Source organism: Pleurodeles waltl, chromosome 2_2, assembly GCF_031143425.1.
Source record: "Pleurodeles waltl isolate 20211129_DDA chromosome 2_2, aPleWal1.hap1.20221129, whole genome shotgun sequence".
NCBI classification, from domain to species: domain Eukaryota; kingdom Metazoa; phylum Chordata; class Amphibia; order Caudata; family Salamandridae; genus Pleurodeles; species Pleurodeles waltl.
Genome location: NC_090439.1, coordinates 317,153,301 through 317,176,016, shown reverse-complemented (window position 1 = coordinate 317,176,016; position 22,716 = coordinate 317,153,301). Strand labels below are relative to the sequence as shown.

Sequence of the window (22,716 nt, the reverse complement as noted above, 5' to 3'; positions counted from 1 at the left end):
CATGTCCTCCTCTATTATGGGAAGGATAGAAGTTGAAGGTTCAGGAGGGAGCACCTCTTCCTGTGTGATAGTAACCTCTGGAAGCTTGATTGAATCCACGACCTGGCCCTTGGCCTCCAAAGCACTCGGCCCTGCCAAAAAAACCACTGTGGAATACCTTCTTCATGGACGTCTGAGCCTAGTCCAAAGCGGAGTTTACAACATATTTCCTAAGATCTTTAACAAATTTGTCTCCGAATAACAAGCCATTTGCAATAGTGACTGCCTTCGTAGAGGCCAACTCCGTCAATTTTGGGTAATCTTCATTAGAAACGTTTTTCAATGCTCTGTGGACATAGCACAGTTAGTGTTGCCCAGGAGGCATGTCCCTCTTTGGATCCATCGAGGTTCTCTCCCGGATCAATTGTGAATTTTCCCCTTTCGCCTGAATGGCCAATTCCAGAATTTTTTTGAGGGGGCGGAGCAGGTCATGCAGTTTATCTTAGCATACTTGCCATGTCCTGTCCAGACCGTTTTTGGGTTCTTTCGCAAACTTCTTAAGTAAGGTTGCCATGTTTGGATCTAATTCCGGCGTGTCTGCTACTTTGCCTAGAAGGGATGATCCAGGGCATTCTGAACTGAGGGTATTGCACACCTCTTGCCCGAAGCCCTTGCTCAGTCTGTCTTGAACATAGAGCGCCACCTCCGTACAGGGCACCCATTCGAAAGCCCCAGGATGAATATTTTGTGGTTCAAACAGCTGGTTCTTATGACCTACTCCTGTAGATCTGTTGTAGTATTGTGTATCTTGCATTTGCATTTTGACGCCGATTGAGGATCATCCTGGGGGACGTCCAAATCCAAAGCTTGGGCGGAGGACATAGAAGACAAGCTTTTCAGTTGGGAAGTTGGCTCCACCCAGATCCCAGAAGGACCCAGGGAGGAAGCACTGCCATACTTACGGTCCCGAAGCACTGAGGCAGCAATCTGAAAAAGGATGTCTTCTGATCTGGAAGCAGAAGAAGTACCCCCACCTGAGGCTATTTGGGAGATGCCCACATCATTGGTCGCAACATTGCAGAGGCAGAAGTCCACAGGTGGCCCCCTAAACTCTTGTCATCCGAAACAGACCATGTATTTCATCAAAGGCCTCAAAGCCCTAAATAGGGCTTTATTAATGGAATTACGCACCTGATTATTCAGTGCCTTCCCTATTCTTTCTTCTATTTGGTGCTCATAAGGCACATCCGTGTCTTCCATTTGTCCTTCCTCCTCATCACCGTAGTCTTAGAACAATTGCAGCAAGGGGTTGGAGGAGATTCAGGGTGTGATATGAGCCCCAAGCAGGTGTAGTAGATTCTGACACTCCGGAAAATAGGGCCCAAAATGGCCCAAACTAGCTAAATTAAAGTGGAGGGAGCCACGTGCTATTATCCCTAGGGCAGAGCCCTTAACCACGCTTATTGACCCCGTCAGGGGTTCGTTATGGAAAAAGGAACACTCTCAAAATGCTGCATGCAGCGTGGGCAGCCGTTTGGAGACTCAGGAGACCAGAACCGGCTTGACACTCATGCGTGAGAACAACAGAAAGAAGACTGCATCTCCGCTCCAAGTGGAGAGACCACTTTGTTTCCCCGCTCCACGCTGGCGGTGCAGCGTTTGAAAAGGAGCCTTGAAAAGTGGAGTCCTCTCTGCCACCAATACTATATTAGAAAAAATATAGTAACATGCACATTAACGCACATGCAAATGATCAATAAAAGAAATGAAGTCACTTAGCTCAGCTGCTGCAGCAGCAAAGAAAGTTGTGTATCTTTTGATTGGCTGCTGTTAAATTCTCAGTGAAGAAAGAGAAGCATAACCTGAAAACTCCAGTCCTGACAGAATTTAAAGCGCCTCAAGACATTTCAGTTTGTGTAGCCTGCTAAAGCAGAAAAGCAACTCAGAAGCCTAATTGCTCTCTGTCGAGATCCCTGTATACTTTCTAAGTCATGGAGATCTGGAATTGCAGATTCTGCCTTTAATGGTTGCAGTACTGTCTCAGCCATTCTTGCAAAGTGGATATTTTCAGATGTGTAGAATTGGTTAGTAGCTGTTATGATGTGGTATCGAATACAATGTCATGTATGCTGGATTTAATGTTAGATGTTGTTGTTATGATGTAATGAATTAGAAAATGTTTATCTGTTGCTTGTTATCTTTGCGGTCTGATGCTTAGCTTCTCTGTGGTTATGGGTTTGATCACAGGGAGAGGACAAAGTCCACTAATCCAATAAACAAATGTGGTGTTGAGTGTATAGTATTCAGGCATTGGTGAGTGATGGGTAATCAGCTATTGATCATTGTGGAAAGAGCCTGCTGTCTAAAGCACATGGACTACAGAAATGTTTTCGGTGAGCTCTTTGATTTATACAATCTATAACTACGGTTTTAAGCTTTTTTTGTGGATTGAGGTGGTGTTTTCCTAGATCTCGTACGTCTTTTTTATCAATGTTCAAACATCCTGTCTCCAAAAATATGCACAAGATTTTTTTTTCAGTGTTTACATAGCATGTTTTATTGTTGTGCCTTTACAACACCAAACATGCAAGAACAGGGGAAACAATTGGAGATGGAGTTGTCAAGTTCTGGCAAGGATACTTGTTTGTGAGATCTTGCCCTTCAAATCTTTCTTGGTATTGAGGTCTTTGTGTGTTGTGTAAAGAGAACTGTATGTCAATAAGCAGATCAATAATTTTAGTGTATCCCATAGAAATTGTCACCTACAAGTCACATGCTCCATTCCCATGCAGTAGGTCAGGAAGTTGAATGCCAGCTGTTTAGGTCTTTAGCTAACATGCAGGTCATTACCTGTGACATGGCTTGATTGGTTTATGCACCTGCTGAACATGGGGCCTGGTTGAAATCACATTATAAAAACCAAAAGGTGATGACCAGTTGAAAGATAGCAATATTTAATAGCACAATATAAAAAAGTAGTCTGCACTCACTGAAAGTGAAAGGGACACTCAAACCAAGTACAGGATAAAATGATGCTGAATGTAAATGACAGTCATCGAATAGACACTCTGGGTGTAAGAGATAGGGATACAACGTAAACAACTTTGCCAAGCCAATGCGGTTAATCGTGCACGTCATCTGCTTCTCAGATAATCAACAATTACAGTTTAAGTGCTCCTGCTTTGCAAGTTGTTGCAGGCAACCATCCGCCTTGTGCGCAGAAATGACAAACTTTTTTTTCCTAACGTTGCCTGGTGAAGTTCCCAATGTAAAAAAAAAAAATGTTTCGGATACTTTTTATGCAGTGGTGGCCGGCAGCTTTAGGAGGGGAGGGCGGGCGGGGCACACACACACACTCATTCTTTCACACACAGACACGCACGCACATCCATTAACAACACTTGTACCATTCAAACATGCACGCACGCACCAAACATTCATTTTAAAACATCACCCAGTCATTCTTTCACACACGCACGCACGCGCATCCATTAACACTCATAACATTCAAACATGCACGCATGCACCAAACATGCCTTTTAAAAGATCGCACACACTCATTCTTTCACACACACAGGCATGCACACACATCCATTAACAACACTCATAACACTCAAACATGAATGCGCACACCAAACATTCAATTTAAAACATCACACATAAACACACACACACTTACCTTCAGTCTCCAGGTCCCAGGAGGGTTGGGACTGCTGCCTTCCCTCATTGTGTGGAGGGAAGGCAGCAGTCCCAGACTCGTCACAGAGTGGGATGGGGTCAGTGAGACTGCTGACCCCACCCCACTCTGTGACGAAGTGTCACTGATTGACACTCGCCCTGGGCACTTCAGGGCTTAAACCTGAAGCGCCCAGGGAGAGTGTCAATTGGTGACGCTTTCCTCGTCACCCAGGGGAGAACCTCGAGGCACCTTTGTTGAGCTGAGGAGGTCACACCCATAGGAGCTGCGACCTCTTCAGCCCAGCAAAGTTCTGCTCAGGCAGCCAGGAGTCTGCGCAAATCGCGCATGGCTCACTCCTGGCTGCCTGAGCTGAAAATGAAGAGTACCTGTCTGGCTGGCCTTTGTTTAGCCTGACAGACACTCTACATGAGGAGGAAAAGGTGGGGGTGTGTGGCCCCTCTGCCCTAAAGGATGGACCACCACTGTTTTTATGGCTGGCAAAAGTGCTGCTACCCAGAGGATTTTTCCCAACTGAAATTCACCTGCATTTAGAGAAGAAATAGGTGCAATATTGAACTTGTTGAAGCCGAACTTCAGCTCCAGGTTAAGTTGAAATATCCCTCTCATACTTAAAGAACTAATGTGTGCCAACTTTGATTAAAAAGGCTAGTACTGCTACCACCTAAGAACTCAAGTCCACGTTCAGCACACTGCTTCTGGCACAAAAATCCACTGAGCAGGGGTAGAATTGTGACTTATTCCAGATGTTGGCTGTCAGATTCTGCTGAAAGTGAGTGTGTGTGCTCATTTTTGTAACGAATTGTGACCTTCTGTCTTGAATTCTTAATTCATCCCCCACGGTTTGCCTTTTGCCTTGGTGGTCACCCACACTCGCAGTGAGGACCTGTGTGTCTCATATGGACATGGACAATGCCAAAATTCTATTGATTCTTTTCACCCATGTACCTTCTTGAAGAACCCGAGGCGACATCTGTTATCCACGTGCACATTGAAGATAATATGACATGCCTTTCCGGTGGCTAGGACTGCTGCATTTTCATGAGTGTAGTGGAAGCAGGGAAATCACAAATGTATGCACAAGCGCGGGGACAGGCGCGGCCCGGCGTCACCATATTATTTTATCTTCTACCTGGGCTTGACTTTTTACCACCTCGAGCTTTGCCCTTGTTCCTCACAGGAAGAAAGAGGAAAACCCGAAGCATTCAAACGAACAGCTGTTGCTTAGTTCCTTTTCATTTGTTTAACGCAATTTAGACGGGGTGGGAGGGTGATAAGGGTTAATGACATTCTAGAAATGGGATTAGTGGCCTCAGTATCCTCGCTCACTCGTTTTTTGTCGTTTCTTCTCAAGGCAGTCAGCTGTGATGTATTTTTAATGCATGACGGTAATATTAGTAGTTTATCTTCGTGGTGTATGTTTCACCATTAAGGGCCAAATCATGTATACGTTTTCCTCAACCCCGCATCTTTTCAGCACTGTGCCCCCCTCCATCGTTTGTTTAAAAACTGAGCCTGTAGCCACTTGGTTTTACCAGCAAGTTATTATTGTAGTTTACACGTGCATTAATGCATTTGTGTGCGCTTAGAAAGTGCAAACCTGAATGTACAGCCACAGAGCGCAGTGAAAAGGCAGGGCTAGTATAAAACGGGGTGGGGGTAGAACTACCTCATGTTGTTAAGGCGTGGCAGCCTTCTTTTAACGTAGCTGTATGCGAGGGTAGTTCCCTCGTGTAGTGCATCGACATCTGGAAATTTGTTTAGCAGCAGAGCAGATGCAATTACTGTATAACCGCAGGCATGCTGCCTTTATGAATCGGATTATATTTTGTTGAGTGCAGCCTGATTTGTTTCCCAGCAATCCAACAAGTTAAAAAACTATGCTGACAAACATGGCGCCAATCAATTTTGATTGATCTTCATGATCCACAATAATCTTTTAGCTGTCCCAGAAGATTTACCACGCATTGATATGGCTGAAGTAAATGGTGAGCCTTTTGTTGCTAGGTCAATGGAACAGGGAGCCCAACTTTATCATCTGGTGCCTTTTATTCATTCATAGTCTTTCGCAATTGCATATTTTCCACACTTGTAGCAGCACCATTTATTTTACAAAAATTGAAATATGTTCATTAGGTATTTACATCATTGTGTAATCTTGCTTCTTAATTTTCATTGTAAAGAACAATTTTGTGGTATACTTTTCATAACAAATATTGTTTTGTGAAAGCTTTGTTTGCTGATAGCAAAATGGCGGATCTTATAGCATCTTAGTGCAAATTAGGAACATGCCTTTGAGTAATACAGTTATAGAGTTGTAAAAACAGCCAGGTGGTTGCTGTAGCACGCTGTGTAGAAAGATGTAGAAAGAATAGTTTAAGGCAGTGGTCGAATTGCATAAAAAAATGCTTAAGAACCGTGATGCAGCATGCAGTGGGGGCGAGGTCAGTGAGTGTGGGCGTGGAGTTAAAGGTGCGGATTAACACCAAAATCTTCAGTACTTTTTTGTCGTTTACTGTCAGATAGCTGCATATAAAATTACACGCAGCTTAAATGAATAATAAATAAAAAAGTTGTTATTCAGTGGGAAATGCACCACAGTACATTATGAAACATCTCTTTGTTAATGCACTCTAGATGTCTGTGTGTAACAAGAAAGCAGCAGAATTATAGCTTGGTTGGTGCATTGTAGAGCAGTGACTTGTGTATTTTTAGTGCTAAGAGGTCACATACTGAAGCAGAAAGCACTGTGAATATGTAGGTCATTATTTTAAGCTTGCATTACACACAGTATAAGATATACTGCTACAACATGCACAAAACGGTTTAAGATAAAATAGTGCTTCCAAAATAAAAAATTTAGTAATACCCACACTATTCATGATGCAATTTGTTTATACTACCCTCCCTTCAACACCTTCATAGGTGGTAAGTCCAAATAAATGGAATTACAGTTAAAAGAATGCACTTCACAGCTCAGTTGTTAACTCTTTGCACTACCAAGTAGAAAATGTACTTGAATGACAGGAAAATCAACTTGAGCAGCAGTGCCCTCTGGCACACTGCATAGTGCCATTTGCACTGATTTTTCAGCGAGAGGCGCGCTCCTGGTGCTAAAAATCAGCCCAAGCAGCGTGACGTGCTGATTTTGTCCATTTGCGGAAATCCGCAGAATCTTGCTGAGTTTTCATGTGACTTCACTCCGTGAGTTCCACCTACCCCTAAAGGAAACCCATTGTCCATCAGCTAGAGGAACACAGCCATAATTGGGATGCAGATGGCCTCCTGATTCCAAAGAGCCCAGGTGCCCACTGCATTTGTTATAATAATGATTACCACACATTGGCTGTGGGGGGCATGTGTCTGTGTGTGTGTGTATATATATATATATATATATAAATAAATACACACAAAAAAGTGTTTTAACAGTTTTAAACCCTCCGGTTAGGTAAGTCTGAGGGTTTGTGACTGATAAAACATTTTTTAAATGTACTAAACCCAAAATCTTTTCTTTTCTGAATTCTTACATGGATTTAGAAAACAAGGAATCAATCTTCGTAAGAGGCGCGTGTTAAGGCATCCATTTGAAATACTAATTCCTTTTGGTACCTATTAATATTTTGCAACTGGAATCTGATGGCTAAAACTTGAAATCAGTTAACCTAGCTTTTGTGAAGGGCGTCTATTTTCAGCTTTATAGAGAATAGAAAACTCCTTCATTCTGATTCTCACTAACTGCAACCCAATAATAATGAATATGTCTAAGGAGACTGAAGGAATAACAGGCAACCACATGCCTCATAATGATGGAAGTAGGGTTTTAACCTGAGCCAAACCTTACGTTACACTCATCTAAAATCAGTCATGTTCATCTTCCCTGTACAGGAAGGTGTGAACCGACCATGCCACCTTCTCTGTCCCTTAATGTTACATTAAGTCTCTTCAGACTATCCAAGGCATCCATGCCCCCTTGCATTTTAATGTTACAATGACCTCCATACGAATTCAGCAGCACCACTCCTTGTTTCCAAATGTTTTATCTAATTACTCCTTTATCACTGATATGGTGATGCTGGCTTATGTTTCTCTTCCGGGCCCCTCATCTCCCTCCGCCGGTCCCAGTCTGTCTTACCTCTCTGCGCTCAGCATCTTCATGGTAAACGTTTCTGTTTACAAATGTTCTAAATAAAATAAATGCACTTCTTTGTGTTTTCTGATGTAAAGCCAGCCTGAATTCCTTTTTATATATCTATGATCAAAACCTTGCTAAAAATGATCTGTGGTAATTGTCACATTGAAAGGCATTGCAGTAGTTGTATGCCAGATTACTGTACGCAGAAATATCGTTTGACATAAATATAGTGTGCTAAATATTGTTTACAAACTTATGGTCCCACTGGAAGTACGTTTTTGTATGATTAATTCTAAAGGGGTGACAGTATTTATCAGACGATAGCCTGTTACATTACAGCTGTTGAACTGTCTGGTTTTGTTCTCTTTCTAAGTTTTGAACTGTACATATGCTATCACATTCCCGTCACACTGCTCATCCATGGGGTTTCTCTTTCAAATCCACTGAGTATTGAACCAGTCGAAGTGCATTGTATCCATGCGGTGAAGTCTACTTAAAGAACGACAAACAAAATCAGACTGTGAAGGAATACTGCAGTGTAGGGCTGCATTTCATTATATGAGAATCCAGTAATTGAAAACTCTTCTGTACAGAATCTATAAGAAATCATATTAAAAACCTTAATTGTAATCTGGAAAGTATTGCTTCATATTGATGTTTAATGTAATTTTAATTGAACAGGAAAAGGCTTATGTGCCCCAGCTGGGTACTCTACACAGTATGCAACATTGTCCCTGTTTATTAACAAGCTGCTTGACCTTTAACCTAACAGCCCATTATTTGGCAGCTGCGTGATTTACACAAGGGCGTCATTGACCTTTAGCACTTAAACATGTTCGTCTGTGTTTCTTTTCTTTAGGTGGCTCTGGTACAGTGGACAGAGAGCGTTGGGCTGACTCTGGTTTGTAGGGACCTGACCTCCATGCAGCTGAAGACGCCTGGTGGGCAGATTTTGACATTCTACATTCTTCAGATATTCCCCTTCACTTCTGAAAGCAAACGCATGGGCATTATAGTGAGGGTAAGCTCAATAGTTCAAAGCATGTGCTTGAATGAGACTCGTCTAATTTTTTAGCTTCACTGGATGAATTTTTTCCTGCAGATCAGGGCTAAATTACCCCAGTACCTTATATACAAAATGTTAATTTTACAGTTTTAATCTGTAAATCGTTTTAAAGTCAATTAAGAAGTTACTTATGCGGTATTTTCTGCCACCATGTTGGGTCTTCATTGTACTGTAATAAAAAACAAACATTAGTATATCTGATACAGACTTCTAGTTGCAGATTCCTTACCTTAGAATTTTCCCCCAGGCTTCAGCCTGGATCAGAGGTTTTTTTCTTCGAGCAATACCCTTGCGCGTCTGTAGGTGGCATCGGTCGACTCTGCTGGCGTCGTAGTCGTCGTGCTGATGTTGGGAGTAGTACATAGAGACCGCCTCAGCGCAGTGACATCAGTTCTTTTCTTTCCGTGCCATGAGATGATCCGGAGAGAGCTACCCTGGATTCTTTTTGACCGAGTTCAACTTTTTGTCGAGTTTTTTGGTGAGTTTTTGGTGCATCAAGATGTCCCCAAAGACGTGGCGTGGGACAGGGAACCAAAAGTCTATCTAGTCCACCCTTGCCCCCGCTGCAGCCTCCAAACCCTAGTCCATTCCTTCACTCCGATCCAGTTGGCAGCAGGATTTGCCATCACCTGCCCCACTGGGAATTCATCACTATGGACAGGTGGGTTTTGCAGATAGTTCGAAAGAGCTATCCCCCGTTAAATATGGTCCACCAGCCATGCCTCCATCAGTCAGCCATCTTCCGTAGGATCATTTGGCACTTCCACGTACGAAAGTTGCGGCTCTCTTGGCCAAGGAAGCTATAGAGAATGTCCCTGCGCCAGACTTAGGTCATACTTGTTATGCCCGCTACTTTCTGGTGCCGAAAAAGGACAAGGGCTTACGTCCTGTTCTAGATCTTTGGGACCTCAAATTCTTCCTCAAGAAGGAGAAATTCAAAGTGCTCTTCCCGGCTCAGGTCCTGTCTGCCTTAGACCCAGGAGACTGGATGGTAGTGTTGGACATGCAGGACGCTTATTACCACATTCCCATCCTGCCTTATAATGGCGACGGACGCGACTGACCGAACCTCCTTGAATTAGTTGTTCTAATTATCCAGCGGATCATTTGCAGTGTCAATAATTATTCAGCTCATTACTAGAAGTACAAATGTATCTTTATCATGCCTTGAGAAAGTCCTGGTGAATGCACCCCATAGGCGAAACACATGTTGGCTGAATTCCTACTTTGTTCTACGATTCAATCAATTATGTATAACATGGAATCATTTACTTCTACTTAATAAATCCGAAACTGGGTCACTCATCCTGATAGTTGGCAATTGGATGCCTTTGAATTACTGTTACTAAAGTGGGAACCTACCATATGTCAGGAAGTTTACTTCATGTATGGGGGATCAGGGTCCATTTCCTCCGGTTTAAGTTCCCACGTTTGTCGAACGAACAGGCATTTTGTACTGGAAGTACTTTAATTGAACCCTTTCTCATGTTTCATCAAGCATTCTGCCCACAGATGTTACCTGCGATTCATGGTAGATCACGAGCACTATCAGTTTACCATGCTCCCCTTCAGCCTTATCAGCGCCCCTCAGGTGTTCACGAAAGTGATGGCGGTGGGTGCAGCTCATCTGCACAGGTTAGGGGTCTCAGTCTTCCCCTACCTCAATGACTGGCTGTTGAAGGTGGACTTGCCCAAGAAAATCGTCTCCCACCTTCAGACTACTGCGAGCCTCCTGCATACGCTGAGGTTCACTATCAACGTGACAAAGTCGCACCTGGCTCCCTTTCAGACGATCCCTTTCATTGGCGCTGTTCTGAACACGGGCTATGATTCCGATCTTTTAGCCTCTGTCTTGGGTTTCAGTGAGACTGACTCAGAGGCTGCTGGGCCTCATGGCCTCCTGCACCCTGCTATTAACACATGCCAGATGGCATATGCGGGCTCTGCAGTGGGACTTGAAGTTCCAGTGGGTGCAGCATCATGGGAATCTCCGACATGGTCCAGATCTCGGAGGGGACTGCGAAAGACCTGCAGTGGTGGCTTTTGAATCCGCATTGGGTCCACAGCAGATCTCTCTCTCTTCCCCAGCCAGATCTATCATAGTGACAGATGCGTCACTTCTGGGTTGGGGTGGCGACATGGGAGAGGCGGAGATCCGAGGACTCTAGCCTCAGGCAGAGTCTAGGCTCCATATCAGTCTTCTGGAGCTACGGGCGATCAGGCTTGTGTTGAAAGCATTTCTTCCCTCTCTTAAAGGTAAGGTAATGCAAGTGTTCACGGACAACACTTATGCCATGTGGTACTGAAAAAACAGGACTGGGTAGGGACCTGGACCCTTTGTCAGGAGGCACTACGCCTCTGGACATGGCTGGAACATGAAGGCATTACCCTGGTGGTTCAACATCTGGCGGTCTCTCTGAATGCCAGAGCAGACAAACTCAGCCGTCGATGCACAGCCAATCACAAATGGCGTCTCCATCCAGAGGTGGTGCAAGGTCTCTTTCAGAAGTGGGGAGAGCCTTGGTTAGATCTGTTCGTCTCCGCAGAGAACGCGCAATGTCAGCTGTTTTGCTTGTTGGAGTTTCCAAAGTGGCACTCACTCGGAGACGCTTTTCATCTCAAGTGGAATTCCGGCCTCCTTTACGCCTTTCCACTTATACCACTTCTGCCCAGAGTACTCAAGATTAGGAACGACTGGGTCCAAGTTATCTTGGCGGCTCTGGACTGGGCACAGAGAGTATGGTATCCAGAGCTATTGAGCATGGCCACCGATCCTCCATTCAGACTACCTCTTTGGGCGGATCTTCTATCGCAGCAACAGAGGAAGATTCTGCACCCGAACCTGTCCAATCTCCACCTTCATACGTGGAGATTGAGCGGTGGCAGTTGACTTTTGATTTTCCACCCGAAGTCTGTGATGTTATGTTGGCAGCCAGACGTCCCTCTACCAAAATGGTATACACCTATTGTTTGCATAAATTTGTGACATGGTGTACCAACAAATCTGTTGATCCCCTCTCTGCTCCTCGATCTGAGGTTCTTTTGTTCATTCTTTCTTTGGCTCAACAGAGCTCTGCTTGGGCGCCCTTAAATGGTATTTATTGGCCATTTCGGCCTTTCCTGGGCTACCTAATCAGCACTCACTCTTTAAATCTCCTATTGTGAATAGATTCCTTAAAGGTCTAACCCATTTATTTCCTCCCACTCCATTTATCATGCCTCAGTGGGACCTCAATCCTGTCCTTACTTACTTAATGTGCACTGCCTTTGAGCCAATGCACAATTGCCCTTTACGGCTTTTCACTTTCTAAACTGTCTTTCTGGTTGCCATCACTTCTGCTCGCAGAGTGAGTGAGCTTCAAGCTCTTTCTTCTAAGTCTCCTTTTTTGTCTGTGCACCCTGACAAAGTGGTGTTGCGCACTAAGGCTTCCTTCCTTCCTTCCTTCCTTCCTTCCCGAGGTTGTTAAGCCTTTTCATGTAGGCCAGTCCATCACCATGCCTACTTTTTACGCACCCCCACATCCTTCTCATGAGGATGAGAGAGACTCTAAAGTCTGGACCCAAAAAGAGGGTGTGGGTGTGAAGAAAGGGAAGGCGGTGCAAAAACGTGCCATATCTCAATGGGTACTTCTTTGCATCAAGGTGTGCTACGCTTTGGACAAGAAGCAACCCCCTGAAGTAATGTGCGCTCATTCAACCAGAGCAACCGCTGCTTCCACTGAGTTAGCATGCGGAGGTCCTGTCCTGGATATCTGCCAGGCGGCTACGTGGGCATCCCTGCACACGTTTGCTAAACATTACTGCCTGGACAGTCAGGTCCGTCGGGACAGCTACTTTGGTTGTTCGGTCCTGCAGGACTTTCTACTATGATCTTGGCTTGCAGCCCCCCTCCGAGGATGGCATTGCTTGGGTATGTATTCTAAGCTAAGGAATCTGCAAGTAGAAGTCTCTAGCAGCTGTACAAGTTACTTATCTTCCGGAATGAAATATCTGGTAGAGACATATTCTAGTTGCAGATTCCTTACTGACCCACCCATCCTCCCCGCTTGTGAACTGATTTCTAGGGACAGGGATTCCCCCTTCAGGTACTTAGTTCTGGCACACCAATCTCAATGTTCTTAGCTGCTTTGCGCTTTGGCGTGGAAAGTCGTTAAAAGAAACTGACATCACTGCGTTGAGGCGTTGTTAATGTACTACTCCTTAAATCATCACGCTGACTACGTTGCCAGTGACACCCTTGGAATCGACCGATGCCACCTACTGACGTGCAAGGGTATTGCTTGAAGAAAAAATCTCCGGATCCAGTCTGACTGGTGGGGGGAAATTCTGAGGTAAGGAATCTGCAACTAGACTATGTCTCGACCAGATATTTCTTTACCGAAGGTAAGTAAGTTGCACGTTATTAATCATATGAGTGGGACTCATTTTATCAGCTTTACAAAGATAGCTGTTGAGTATTTCCGCCAGGTCTCAAATTCACCCCAGCAAGTTGAACACACAATTTCTAATCAACCAATGTATCACTTTTTTCAATGGCTGCTATTCTGAGCAATTTCATCTTGATAGTAATACACTCTTACTTTTAATTAATACTGCTGATGTGTTACTTTGAACCTTCTTTGACCTCCAGCAGGATGAAAAAGATTTTTGTATTAGCAGTTCTCCATCGTCAGCACCAGATTACTCTTTTGCTGCTCCAGCTGCAAGTCCATAAGGTTCTAACCTTGAACGAAGAACCAGCCCATAACCCCTGCACCCTTCACAGAATCCACTTCTCACACAGGCGCGATCTTGTGCACCTTGAGTTTCTTGATAACTTCTTGTTTTCTCATAAATTGAGTGACCTCTCTGAAGTCTGCTGTCTTAAACCTGTCTAAGTTGCAGGTTTTAGATGTCAAGTGATGACCCACTCTCTTCATGTTTGTGGTGTCTAAGTGGAATGCATCTTCCTGTGATCTCTGTGCCCTCCTGCGAACTCTCTGCTCCCCTGCATCCAAAGATTAAGAGAGAAAAATAGTTTGAACTACTTATGGGGTTACAAAAGGAGTCAAACTCTAAATCAAACTCTGTTTCTCACATGAGGAGATGTTCGCTGAGATCACCACCTCGGAATCAGTGTCACCACCTCACGGAGCAGTGATGCTCCTCCTCCTTTTTTAGGTTTTGTCTGCACAGCGTGCACTTACGCACTGTGCTTGCGAAGTCTTTTGTTACAAAACAAAAAATATCTTAAAGGGGGCTAAGAGCCCGCCCATTACCTACCTCTACTTACCACTGGCTGGCTCCACGTCACTATACTTATGACTGGCCGGCTCCACGTGGGTCTAATTTACTTGCATCCTGTTGGTCAGCAGCTCTTTGCTCGCCATAGGCTGGCTTCCATGTGGGTCGCCCTTCCTTGCTCCTGATTGGGTAGTGGTCTTCCATGCCTCAGCTTCCTGCTCATGGAGTCTTCGCCCATGCCGTGGCACTTGCACAAAGTACTTCTTCCAGGGGCCAGTGGCATTCCTCTAACCATATATCTTCCCCGAGGTACTTTTTTTTTCAACTTTACCAAATGCACTCTCCATGAATGCATGTGTCCGCCATAGCCCACTAGCTATGTTTTCCTGACTTTCTTTTTCCAGCCCTGTTTGCCCAAACCTCCCTGCCCCATCTCTGTCATATTGCTTCCCTGTCTGCCCTCCTCCTCCCTCCCACTGTACAACACCAACCATGCACCCTCTGGCCCTCCTGTCACCTACCACCCCTCAACCTGCCACGCCCAGGAACGCTTTGTCATGACTCCCTCGTTTAAACATGTTGTACAGGAGTAGGAGTTGCTGTATAACATGGCTTAAAGTCAATAAAAACAAAGCGTGATGGCGGTGTTAATGCTGGCCGCTCCATAGTACTTTGCGTTTATGTACTTTAATCTATGTTACACAGCAGTTCGTGTTGCTGTGAAACATCTTTAAAAAAACACTGACAACACAAATAGGTCTCACTTAGGGGAAACCTATTGGTTATGCCAATGCTTGTTGTGCTACAGTAATCACAGATAAGGATCTGCAATGAGCCCACTGACTCCTCAAGCTCTGTGCCAGGTCATATAGTGCAGAAACTGGCTCCACCACGGATACATAGTTTCTCTTGTCTAGGGCTATTACAGAGCAGATTGAGTCCTTCCAACTCCTGTGAATTTTAAACATTCAGATGCTCCCTCATGAATCCGATGCCTTAGCCATTCTGGGAAAGTAATTTACTAGTCTAAAACCAGTCCTAGAATTCATGTGCAAAGTGTATCTTTACCCAGAATGGTCTAGGAGGCTAATTTACTTGTCTGACTTCAGATCTTAAATATCCTGGGCAAATGTAAACATTCCCACATCCTCTAGTTATTGTAAATCAGTTTCTACATGTTGTGCAATAATGGCGGCTGCTGAACTGAGACACCTGCTGAAAGCAAAACAATAGGAATTGATCATCACAGGATTCCATATTGGCAAACATGAGCTACAAATCACCTACCACACCCTTGGGAGTCTCTTCCGTGCTTCTTAACTGTGCCACCATCTGGCTCTTTTTTTGATTATATATATTTACATATTTATTATTATTATATTTTGTGTAGTCATAATTGCATGTACAAACCTTATTTTTTTAAAAACCTCTATTCATCAGTTTCAGTTTAACAGTGCAGCACCCCAAAATCAACAGTCACAGTATACAGTGTGCAGCCAAGCGAACAATCCCATACTGAAAACAGTAGTTGTTACAATCACTCAGGGGTCTGTCATCCAGCTTCAAGGCACTGGAACTCTGGAGACAGACCCACAGCCACCACCTCCATACCCCAAGGTCTCTGGCAGCCTAGCTTCCCGTATCAGCATCTTCCCCACTTGAGGTTGCGTCATCTGGGGCGACAAATATTTCTCCCAGGGCCTTCCATGTGGCTAAGTCATCCCACAACTTGGTGTCCCTTCTACTATGCTTCATGCGAAGTTCCTCTGCTAATGTCCATTCTGCAACAGTGTAGAAAATGATAGTGGTCAGCATGAATCGGATGGTGCTAGATACTGTCTTGGCAGGGGCGCAGACGCAGGTACGGTCAGCGTCCTCTAAGAGAACTGCTAGATCAATCTCCTAAGTCGCCCGAGCACTCGAGGGGCGGCTCACAGCGTCCATCACCATTGCTGTATATAGCAGGGACATCAAGTGGCGCCCAACCCTCAGGATAGCAAAGTCCCCAAAATGCCAGATGCCACCGGTGCTACTGGAAATGTAGTCCAGGTCTGCCAGGCCTGAGTAATATAACAAATGTCCCAGTGCAAATACCTGTGCAAACACGAACGAGGTGAAGTGCTCGTCAGGCTAAAGTGCCCCAGCTACTCACAGCACCCGTCCCTTCATGCCTGAAAATATTTTTTTTCCTCCATGCGACTGATCGGCACGACAATCCAGAGCTGTAGTTCCAGATGGAAAGAAGCCCGCTGGAGAACCACTACAAGGTTCTGTCATACATGAGCAGTCTATTTGATCACGAGTAACAAGTCAGTTGGTGTGCCAGAGCACTCAATTAGCAGAGCCGGGAGTCCAGCAACGTCGACCATGCTGATACTAAATGCTTTTCCCAGTTATTACCATCCTCCAGCCAGCGGCAGCATGCTGCATGTGAGAATTGTATTAACTCCATCTGCAGCACCTCCAAGCCACCTTCCTCGTAACTCTGCATCAGTGTGACCAGGGCCACCCTGCTCTGCTATCTAGCTCAGATTAATGAAGTGAGAATAGAGTACAGCTGCCTAAACACTCTTGAGGGCAGCAAACACGGGGAGTACTGAATGGTGTACAGACAGCGTAGCAGAAGCACCATTTGGGTTATCGCTATTCTGCCCATGAGGTACAGTGGCAGCATATGCCATAAGGTAACCAATAAGCACAACAAGTCAAGTACTCTCCTCATATTGAGACACAACTACTTCTTCTTAGAGTGTGCCACCATGACTCCAAGATAGCGGAAGTGGTTCATCTCCCACCACAACCCGATGTCAGGCAGGCGCTCCACCGGAGTCCCCACCAGCTCCGCCAAGGGAAACAGTAATGTTTTTTTACGATTGTTCCTCAGTCCAGACACAGCCCAAATCTCATCCAGTAGTCGCCGTAGGATCCAAAGCAGTTTCCCTAAGACATTGCCTGCGTATAATGATAGGATGTGTAGCATGTCCCCCAGTACAAAGGCCCCAGTCGCGCAGGTCATGTCGGGCCCACACTGCTATGGGCTCCATCGCAAGAACGAATGGGAGAGTGGATAGTGGTCAGCCCTGTTTTGTCCCTCTGCCTATTACTCATCTGTCGTGTTGACACTATCCCACCCGCACATTGGCACCGGGCTCAGTATAGAGCAGTTGGATCCATCCCAGAAGTGACGCCCGAACCCCATGACCCTCAGGAGCTTGAGCAGATACCCCCTGTTGACAGTGTCGAAGGCCTCTTCGAGATCAATGGAGATCAAGGCCAGCTCGTCACTGCTGCCCTCCATCTCGTGCAGCACATGTGTCAAAAAGCATTAGGTTCATCCCAGTGTTACAGCCTAGGATGAACCTACATTGATCCTCATACACCAAGCCAGTTATTAACGGGTTCAGTCAGTAGGCCAAAGCTTGCATCTGAGTTAATCATGGTATGCTGCCGGGTCCACTCTGTCCCCTTCCGGCTGGTGTAGCATGCAGATGTCCCTTTACCTCATAATAGATGGCAGTGAAGGGTTCCAGAAAAACCTCTTTTGGTAACCTGTCCCCTCCAGGAGCCTTAGAAGTTGAGCACACGCACAGTGTTGGGTGCAGCTCTTCCAAATTGAGTGCAACGTCCAGCTCCATCACTGCCCTGATCCTAGAGAGCTCCAAGCCTTCCAGGAGTGCCATGTCTACACAACTTTATGTTTGACCTACACATTATTGCAGTATTTGCCATCTGGCTCACTTGCAACACTGGCCGCTTTGGCCGTGAGTCCATACAGCCTCCATTTGCAGCCTGCAGCATTTTCCTGTTCACCATTGGTGTCCTTCTTGCCTATTCGTTAAAAGCCTGAGGCTTAATGGCTGCATATTGTCCGGCTTGCTGTCAGTCTTCTGGGATTAGACTTTCCTTTCTACACCAATGATTAACCTCATCCAGGGTCGGACTGGTACATAAAATAGGATAGGGCAGTAAAATAAAAGTAGCCCCCATTAGTGAATTAGATAGCTAAAACAGTGACCTATGTTTGCAAACTGGGGCAGTTTTGAACACGCTCTGTGAGTGTTTTGCAAGATGTGAAAAATTGCATGGATTTGAGCTTGCTGCAGGAATGCTTATTTTAACAACAGAGGAAATAGCAGTGAAAACCAGCCTATGAGACCATAAAATAGGCCCAGAAGCATCCAATAAGACAGCCCACACACTGACCTGACAGACCAGCTCATCAGGCCCTGCCTGGTTGCCCCAAAAGCCAGTCCAACTCTGACCTCTTCCTACAAGTAGCAAAAACGTCAACTATGAAGATTAAACTTCACTAGAATAACACTTCTTCAGGCCTTTTCCCGATTTTATGACTTTTTAGAGTTAGACTTAGAATCTCTTCAGTTTCATGAGCACTACGTCTTGTGCAAGAAAATGACAGTGAAGTAAACATCTTGCACCCACCTGAGCTTCCTGATATAGAATATATTTTAGACTTACTGAATGCCAGTGAAACAATAACTTGGGGAGAAAAGGTACTTCTTTTGCCCAAGGGTCATTTTCAGAATATCTTCCTCTACAAACAGCACCTATCTGCGAAGCATCTGAGGTTCTGGAATTGCTGCTTCCTGTTGCTCATGCCGCATCCAACCTCTTCACAGACTTTGTCTAAGCAAGCCTCCGCTTTAACACTGACCTTTAATGAAGTCGGAGTTGTAGGAACTCATAGCATGATTACCCCCTCCCCACACACACTTTTTACCTGATATCTGATGTTAACTTGACTGATTGTGTGCTGGGATCCTACTAACCAGGCTCCAGCACTGGTTTTCTTTCCCTAAACTGTGCCATTGCTTCCACAATTGGCACACCCTTGGCACACTGTTAAGTCCCTTATAAAGGCTACCAATGGTACCAGTGGCCCTGTGGCCAAGGGAGGGTCCCTTAGGCCTGCTGCATGAATTATGCCATCCTAAGGGACCCCTCACTAAACACATGCATACTGCCGGTGGGAGAAAAAGGTAAATTCGACATGGCACCCCTCTGTTGATGCAATGCCCACAAACCACTGCTTGACGCATAGGTAAGTCACACCTCTCGCAGCTTTTACAGCCCTAAGGCAGGGTGCACTATACCACAGGTGAGGGTATAGCTTCATGAGCAATATTCCCGTACAGTGTCTAAGTCCACTCTTAGACATTATAAGTGCAGTGTGGCCATATTGAGTACATGGGCTGTGAGTTTGTCATTACAAACTCCACAGCACCATGATGGCGTACTAAATACTGGGAAGTTTGGAATCAAACTTCTCAGCTCAATAAACGCACACCGATGCCAGTGTTGGTTTTATTGAAACATGCACTCAGAGGGCATCTTGGCGATTCTCTGTGTATTTCACCTACCCCTCTAATGTAAGGCTGACCAGTCTGTGCCAGCCTGCCTCTAACAGACACGTTTCTGATCCCATGGGGTGTGAGCCTTTCTGCTCTTTGGGGTCAGGAACAAAGTATTTTCTGGGTGGAGGTGCTTCACACCTCTCCCCTGCAGGAACTGCAACACTTGGCGGTGAGCCTCAAAAGCTCATGCCTTTTGTTGCACTGCCCCATGGCACTCCAGCTAGTGGGTATGCCAGACCCCCTCCCCCAACCAGACCCCACTTTTGGCAGCAGATCTGGTGAGAAAATAGGTAAACACCAGGAGGAGTGTCCACCGCAGCTGGGACCTCACCTAGGGTGCCCAGAGCTGAGGTGAATCCCTCTTGGAAGAATCCTCCATCTTGCTTTGTAGGGTGTTATCCAATAGGGCTAGGAATGTGCCCCCCTCCACAAAGAGAGTGGGCACAGGAAGGGTATAGCCACCCTCAGGGACAGTAACCATTGGCTACTGCCCTCTGGCCCCTGTAACGACCCTAAATCTAGTATTTAGGGGCACCTCTGAACCTTGCTCTTCAGTTTTCTGACATCCTGAAAAGAAGACAACTCCAGAGGACAGCTGGCTTGGCCCTATACCTACCGGCCTGTCTGCAGCTTCAAGGCTTCTGCTGCAAGAAGACGACTATTCCTGCAGGACCAGTGACCTCTACAAACACCCAGAAGACTGCCTGCCTATCCCAGGACTAAGATCTCCCGAGGATAGCGGCCCTGTCCACAATGAAACCTTCAAGAAGGACTCCAGAACCGCCCTGGATCTGTGAGTCCTGCCCACTCTGCACCCAATGCCCACAGCCCGTGTCCAGGTGGCCCATGGGTCCAGAGAAAGTCCCCAGGCGATTCCAACCTTGAGTCCACCCTGGGGTGACCCCTCCTGACTAACATGATGACACCTGGAGCCAAAATCCAGAGGCCCTCATGACCGCGACTGGATCTGGTGAATATTTCCAGACGCCTAAAGGTACCCCTGCACCCGCAGACCCCTGGCCTTGGGGAACTCAGCCTATGGTCCAGTAATGTCCATTGGGCTCTCTACTTACCTGTCCAGCAGTTGGTTCTCTTCAGTCGACTCCCTTGACCGAGTCTGAGGCATCTTTGTGACCCCTGGGTTTTCCTCATTTAAAGCATTAGGCACCTGTGGCTGTGTTTGCACCTGGCTGCCCCTGTGCCGCTGAGGGTGTGTTTGGTGCTGACCTGTGGCTCCCAGTTCTGATCTGAACCACCCAGGTCTGTGCCCTGAAGTCGTGGGTACTTACCTGCAATCTGTTTCTTTCTGAGTGTCCCCTGTCTCCATAGGATTCCATTGGGTGCCCAAAGCCAACTTTCATCTCTGCACCCGGCCAGCCCCGTGTTGCTGGTGGTGCACCCTTGGTGTGTTCCTAACCTTAGCCCTGTGGACACCTTAATCCACGAAGACTGAAATCGTAAGTCGGGTACTTACCTACAAATTGTGTTGTTACTTCTCCTCCCCTAGGAATGCGTTGCTTTCTATGAGAAATTGCATAACTACTTTTGAAATTGAAAAGTATTGCTTACCTGTAAACTGTTTCACCTGTGATATCTAAACAAAGTGCATTTGATATTTAAAAGTTACCCATTTTTTAATCTATACTTACCTGCAACAAAGAACCTTTTTGTTCTAGAAATAAAGGAACAAAGTATATTTTTGATACATAAAACAATGGGCCTGTAGTTAATCATTGTCTGTGCCCCATTTCTTGACTGTGTGTACAACAAATGCTTAGCACTATCCTCTGATAAGCCTAACTGCTCGACCACACTACCATAAATGAGAGCATTAGTATTATCTGCTCTAGCCTCTGTAAAATCTCTGCGGATCAACTGGACTCTGTGCACACTATACCTTACTTTGGTATAGTATATACATAGCCAGCTTCCTACACGAGTAGATACCAGTTTTCATAGGACAAGCCATGCTCTGCACTGTCTGTGAGCAACCCCTGTATTCATATCCTCCTAATGCCAGAGATCATGGTAGATCAGGTATCCTCTGCCAAAGTTAAGCCAAACATACTCCCAATAGACCAGTTAGGTAAGGAATTAAAGTACTTGGATGCCCTGGAAAGTAAAAAGTCTGGCGAGTGAAGGTATGATTTGAAACATGTCCTGCATGATGCCACAGTATTCCTAGGCCTTGTGGGAAATGGCAAAAATAGAAACCATCTTCTTTAATTCAACATCTTCTTGGACCATTCCCTCCACACCTTAATGATAGAAAAGAGTCATGCTGGATGCAAACCACCTTTTTTTTTTGGGGGGGGGGGACAGGCAAGTCTGGTTCATATTAATTTTCATGGACAACACCTCTTCATAAAAATGCTATGAAGAACTTTGGGTTGAGCACTTTAAATAGAGTAGAACCACTGCTCTCACCTTTCGGTTATTTTCAGTGGTCAGATACTTCCACAAGCATTTCCACTGGTGTAAGAGCTACAGTTGGAAGTACAAACAGCCCCACTGACCTCAACGGTTTCCCTGATTTTACATGGCAGGGAATAAGGCTGAGGTTGCCAACAATAACAGCACCTTTCCTTTTTCTCCCAAACAAACTACTATAAACCACTTTTGATTGATTGTTTTGTCTAATGTTCAGTGACACCTCTGTTAGTGGACAAGTAATAGCTTTCTTACAAAGATGGACATACAATTCTACTTTGATCACCTGTGATAAAGGCCATGTGACGCCGAAACACATCTGAGTTTGTGCTGTTGAAATAACAGCCTGCAACTGGCCTGAGTGAGCACCGTATTTATTGATTTGAAAGTGATATATATTACATAATAACGGTCACCACAGTGTATGTTAAAGGCAGGTCAGAGTTTCCATAAGAAGAGCATTGTTGCTTTGCTGTTCACTTTGTCACTGTTTGATGAATCTTCATGAAACGTAAAAATATATTTAATTCATACACCTCATCTTCTTCTTGGAAAGTTTCGGGGCAATCTGTGAAGCGGGGGCTGAGAAAAAGGTGAGAGCCCAAAACATGTGTAGCCCATGCAACTTCTCATAGGAATTTTAAGAAGCATTTTTTTAAAAAAAGCTGAAAAGATTTACACTAAATATGTCAGAAAGCTATGCCTTTTATCAGGAAGTGTGCTTTCTGTGATTTGATGTAAATTTGTTAAGTCTTTTTGAGAAATCAAGGTTCAAAAGTTAGAGATATCTGGATTGGTGGTCCTACTGGAGTACTGC

General features: G+C 45.2%; 1 protein-coding gene across 2 annotated transcripts in view; it reads left to right on the top strand.

Annotated features, from left to right (window-relative positions):
• Nucleotides 1-22,716, top strand: part of ATP9B (ATPase phospholipid transporting 9B (putative)) — a 2,250,419-nt gene that overhangs the window by 1,811,498 nt on the left and 416,205 nt on the right. For both annotated transcript variants that reach the window (XM_069219789.1, XM_069219790.1), the window contains exon 16: nucleotides 8,668-8,829. In XM_069219789.1, coding sequence (XP_069075890.1) covers nucleotides 8,668-8,829 — 162 coding nt within the window. The remainder of the gene's footprint in view (nucleotides 1-8,667; nucleotides 8,830-22,716) is intronic.